The following is a 4,617-nucleotide window of genomic DNA, read 5'->3' as shown; positions in this document are numbered from 1 at the left end:
ACCTGGCAGGGAGGGCAGGCTGGTTTCCCTGCAGCTTCCTGGTGCAGGTACCACCAAATCCGTGTGTCCTGGATAAACTGGGAAGGGGTTTCAGCACGGGTGGGGCACTCCCAACACCTCCAGGGAGAGGGAAAATGTCGGGTGATCGTTCCCCTGTTTGAGAAGCCGGAGGTGGCCTCGGTTTGCCCCAGGTTTGGCTGCAGGGGCTGACCCTGCTGACCCAGGGCAGGGTGGACACCTCGGTGTCACCAGGGCAGGACACCAGGGGCAGGCACAGGGCTCTCTGCAGAGCCTCCCTCCAGCAGCTTCTGCTCCACAAATGAGGTGGTTTGAAGGAAAATGGGGGTTCCTGGTGTGCTGTGGGGACGCCGGCAGAGGGGACTGAGCTGAGTGTGCAGCACACGAGGCTGCTGAGCTGATGCAGGTCCTGCAGAGCACGGGCTCTATCTTAGGTGGGTGTGGGTGCAGAGCACTCAAAAAATCAGTACAAACCCATCCTCTGTTGGCCCCAGTCATCATCCAGGAGCCATCACCCCTTCCCAGTGAGGTCCAGCTGGGAGGCAGAGGGTGCTGGCTGTGTTTTGGGGGCCAAAGCAGGCACGAGGAGCTCCTGACTCCCGGTGGGGAGGGGGGATTAATTTGATCTCCCAGCAGGTTAAATGAGCAGGAATGCTGTTAAAGGGGCCTGGGAGTGCTGTGAGCCTCAGACAGGGCTGGGGGGGGGGTGGGTGGTTTACTCTTCCTTGTAGCAGCTCCTCCTCTGTGCAAAGCTCGAGTAGAGAATCAGCAATTTAAATACTCCAGCAGGCTCTCTGCCAGCAGGGCAGCGTGAGCAGGTCATTAATTCTGAATATTATTTGCCTGTTTACAGCGCTGGGGGAGGGCTGAGCCCTCACTTAGCGTGAGCTGGGGAAATTCTGGCAGACCGAGGTCTGGGGTGGTTGGAACCTCCAGAGCCTGACAGGTTTGTGCAGGTGCAGGAGCAAGGAGGGTGAAAGCCTGGCAGGTTTGTGTGCACACAGCCACGAGCTCCCCCTCCTGCTGCACTCACCCTTCACTCCCAGGCCCTGCAGAACCGGACCCTCCCTCTCCCTTTTCCTTAGGAAACATCTGCTCTGTGATCAGATGCAAATTTGCTCCCCCAGGAGCCCCCCCAGAGCTCTTTGGAGTCTCAGGAACCGAGGCTCTGGTTTCTCACCTGTCATTACATAAAAAAGTGGTTTATGTTTACGTTGTTCAAAGGGGCTGAGCTCGAGTTTGTCTCAAGCTCTTTTATCACCTCAGCCTTCAGCCAGGAGCTCTGGCTCCTTAAAAAAGGGTTCACCAGCTGCTGGGGAATCATGGCATGGGATTGCCATGGGATGCAAGAAGAGGAGAACGGAAAGGCTGCAGGGGAGAAATACCCCTGTGTGTTTCCCTGGGGGGAGTTTGGTGGTGGATCCAGGTCCAGGCAGCTCTTGGGCATCTTCTGGGCTCTCTTAACCCCCTCTGGGGAAGTGATGTGAGCTGGGAAGGGCAGATCCTGCAGCGGTCTCAGGTCAGGATGATGAATCTCCCCCACTGCTCTCAGAGTGATGGTCATTCTTCATAGGTGATAGCTCGAGTTGGGATGTCCATAAACAAGAGCAGCATCTTATTGAGGAGCTGGAACACAACCTGCTCTCATCACCTTGCAATTGAAAGGGATTTGACAACAGGTTATGCTTTTAGAGCTGCATTATTATTATTATTATTATTATTATTATTATTATTATTATTATTATTATTATTTTGATTTGTCCACCATGCCTTTCCCCATGGCCACACCCAGCTGTGTCCAGCCTCTGCTTTGTGCTGGGGGACAGCAGCTGGGAGATGGTTTCTTTGTGGTTAGAGAACAGAGAGAAAAAAAAAAAAACAAACCCACCTTCTCCTCCAAAGTGATTCTGTTTTTTAAGAGACACCGACGCAAGAGCAAAACACTTCAAGGAAACGTTTTCTTCTCATACCTTGAGCTGTCTTCCCACCTCGCAGGAGGAGAGCAGCCCCTTCCCCCCCCCTTCTGGCTGTGTTTGCCCTGCAGGGCAGCTCTGCTTGGTCTCCCTGCCCTCTCCTGTCGCTGCTGTGTTTGGGGAGGTTGTTCTGTCTGCTGTCCTGCCCGTGCCCCCTCTCCCTCCCTCCCTCCAGGCCCTGCCAACGCTCACAGTCTTTTGTTTATTGCAGAGAAGCCCCATAACGAAACGTCTTTACGAAATTACACTGACATGTACAGTGGTGAGTCAAGCCTGGCTTCTGGAGCCCCTGCTTTAACCTCCCGCCTAACCCGACTGACCCTGCACTAACCGGGCCCCCCCGGGGCTTTGTGGCCTCGGCTTTGCCAAAATTTAGGGACCAAAGGGCCACAGGGCCCCCCCCCCCTTGGAAGCTCTCACCCTTTGGGATGAGCGAGGTTTAAGCTAATTAAGAGGATCTGCAGGGCCCAGCTTGGGAGGTGTTTGGGTTAATGGGATCTGGCCCACGTGGCTCAGCGAGCCTGGGTTGTTCCCTCGTGCCTCGTCCTCGGCAAAGGCTCGTGATTTTAGGGATCAGAGCCGGCAAAGGCTCGTGATTTTAGGGATCAGAGCCACCATCCCTCCTCTGTGTGTCCTCAGAAGGAGCATCTCCAGAAAGAGCATCTCCTGTTATTTGCAGCTACAACCAGGCAGTGACTGGGAGAGGAAAACAAAACAAACATGCAAACAAAAAAAACCCTAGTGTTTTTGGTTTTCTTGAAATCTGGGAGCTTTGTTTGTGTGCAGACAGGTTGGACGTGTGCTGGAGGCTTTCCCGAGGCTGGGAAGGGAATTCCCTCTGGATCCTGCCCCTGCTGGGAGAAGCCCATCCCAAACTCATTGCTGATGATTCCCACACAGAACCCGGCAGGTCCCTGGGGTGGGATTGGGATCACTGCCCCAGGGATGGGTTGGAATTGTCGTGGATGTGATGGGATAGCGTGGGCAGAGCCATCAAGAGCGGGGAGATGGGGCTGGTTGGGGTGGTGCTGAGAGCCCAGGCAGTGCCAGGGCTGTGAACACCCCGCCAAAGACCCCCAGCTCAGGTGCTGCCGTGGGGCAGGACCCACTCCCTGCCCCTCCTACTGCTTTTGGGACTGGGCAGCAGGGTGGGCACAACGCCAGGGCTGCCCCACACGGGTCCCCAGAGAGCCCTGGAGGGAAATCCCTCAGCTTCCCACAGAGCCACAGCTTCCCTTGGGCCTGGCACGACCCAGGGCACTTTTTATTGTGCCACGGGGACTTCTGGGGACAGGGAGGGCTTTTGCCAGCCAAGAGCAGACAGAGCTGGAGTGTGAGAAGAGGGGGATGTGCCAGGCAAGCTCCCTCCCTGCCCAGGGAACGGGGATTTGGCATCAGGAGCAGGAGGTTCCCGAGGATGCTGGGGAAGGCTCTGCAGCAGAACCAGCCTTGGAAGTGCTGGGAACAGCCTGAAAACACCTGGAGAAATGGCTGGGAGAAGGGACTGTCTGCAAAATCAGCTTCCACGGCAGCTGCACCAACTGCATCGTTCCTCAGGGAGACAGGAATGAGAGGAGATACCTCTCTCAGGGACAGAGAAATCCGGGGGTGCTCCTGGGCTTCCTCATCCCCCACTGCTCGTCGTTGTTCAGGGCAAGGGGATGTTGAAGAGTTAGTCAGGAAAATGAGATTTTGTCTGCACAGCCTCAAGGATTTCTGCTCTATTTCCATTTTAGGACAAACTTCCTGCTCTTTGCACTTAACACCCCCCTGGAAAAACTCGTGGCTCCAGTGAATTCCAATCACCCACTCACACCCCTGTGCAGACCTGAACTCCAGCCCAGCACTTCATTAATTAACAGTTGATGAACTGGTGGAACAATTGTGACCCTCAGCCCTTTTCCCTTGCTGCTGACCCCGTGTTTCTCCCTGGAATGTCCTGGCTGGCTGTGCTGGCCACTGGAACCAGCTGGGGCAGGCAAGGAGTCTTTGGGGTGGGGAGAGGGACTGGGGCATCCCAAGGATTTGGGGTGTCTGGGGGCCTTGGGGCTCTCAGCCCCTCTGCCCTGGGGGTGCTGGTGTGGGCACAGCACTGGAGCCAGCTGGCACAGGGATCTCCAGAGGCTGGGAGTCTCATTCCTGGGATGTTCCTCATCTCAGGGACGTGGGACCTGCTGTGTGGACGTGAGGTTGGTGGGACAGCCATCCCAAAGAGCCCATGGGACATCCCACCCAGAGCAAGTGCAGTGATTTCCTTGCTGCCAGGCTGGATTTGTGTGGGCAAACTGGCTGCAATTATCCAGGGAAAATGAGTTAAAAGGGGTTAACTGGATGTTTTATCAGCAGGAGCCTCTCTTTTTCTTTTTTTCTTTTTTTAATTTAATGGAAATGGTCTGTTTTGTTCTTTTTTTCTCTGTCCTTTTTGGCAAAGCTGTGGGTGTTTGGAGCTGGCTGTGCAAGAGGAGGACAGCTGGGATGTGTCTGGGTGTGCACAGCCCTGGACACGGGAGTGGATGGGGAATTTTTTAGGTGTCATCAGGTCAGGGTAGTGGATGTTTCTGGGCTCCAGTTTCCCAGAGGCAGGGACCACAGCACACACAGTTTGGAAGCAGAGTCTGTTTTGGAG

At 55.2% G+C, this 4,617-nt stretch overlaps 1 protein-coding gene across 1 annotated transcript in view; it reads left to right on the top strand.

The window, feature by feature from the left end:
- NFASC (neurofascin) overlaps positions 1-4,617 on the top strand; it is a gene marked incomplete at its 3' end in the record, with an annotated part of 53,831 nt that overhangs the window by 29,582 nt on the left and 19,632 nt on the right. Inside the window, exon 8 of the mRNA XM_027908078.1 lies at positions 2,203-2,253. Within this exon, the coding sequence (XP_027763879.1) occupies positions 2,203-2,253 (51 nt within the window). The remainder of the gene's footprint in view (positions 1-2,202; positions 2,254-4,617) is intronic.

The sequence above is a fragment of the Empidonax traillii genome, unplaced genomic scaffold, assembly GCF_003031625.1.
Source record: "Empidonax traillii isolate 1590-97213 ecotype Southwest subspecies unplaced genomic scaffold, ASM303162v1 scaffold1604:size84260, whole genome shotgun sequence".
In the NCBI taxonomy this organism is placed as follows: domain Eukaryota; kingdom Metazoa; phylum Chordata; class Aves; order Passeriformes; family Tyrannidae; genus Empidonax; species Empidonax traillii.
Note: the sequence above shows the minus strand (reverse complement) of the source record. Positions and strands in the feature narration are given on the sequence as shown.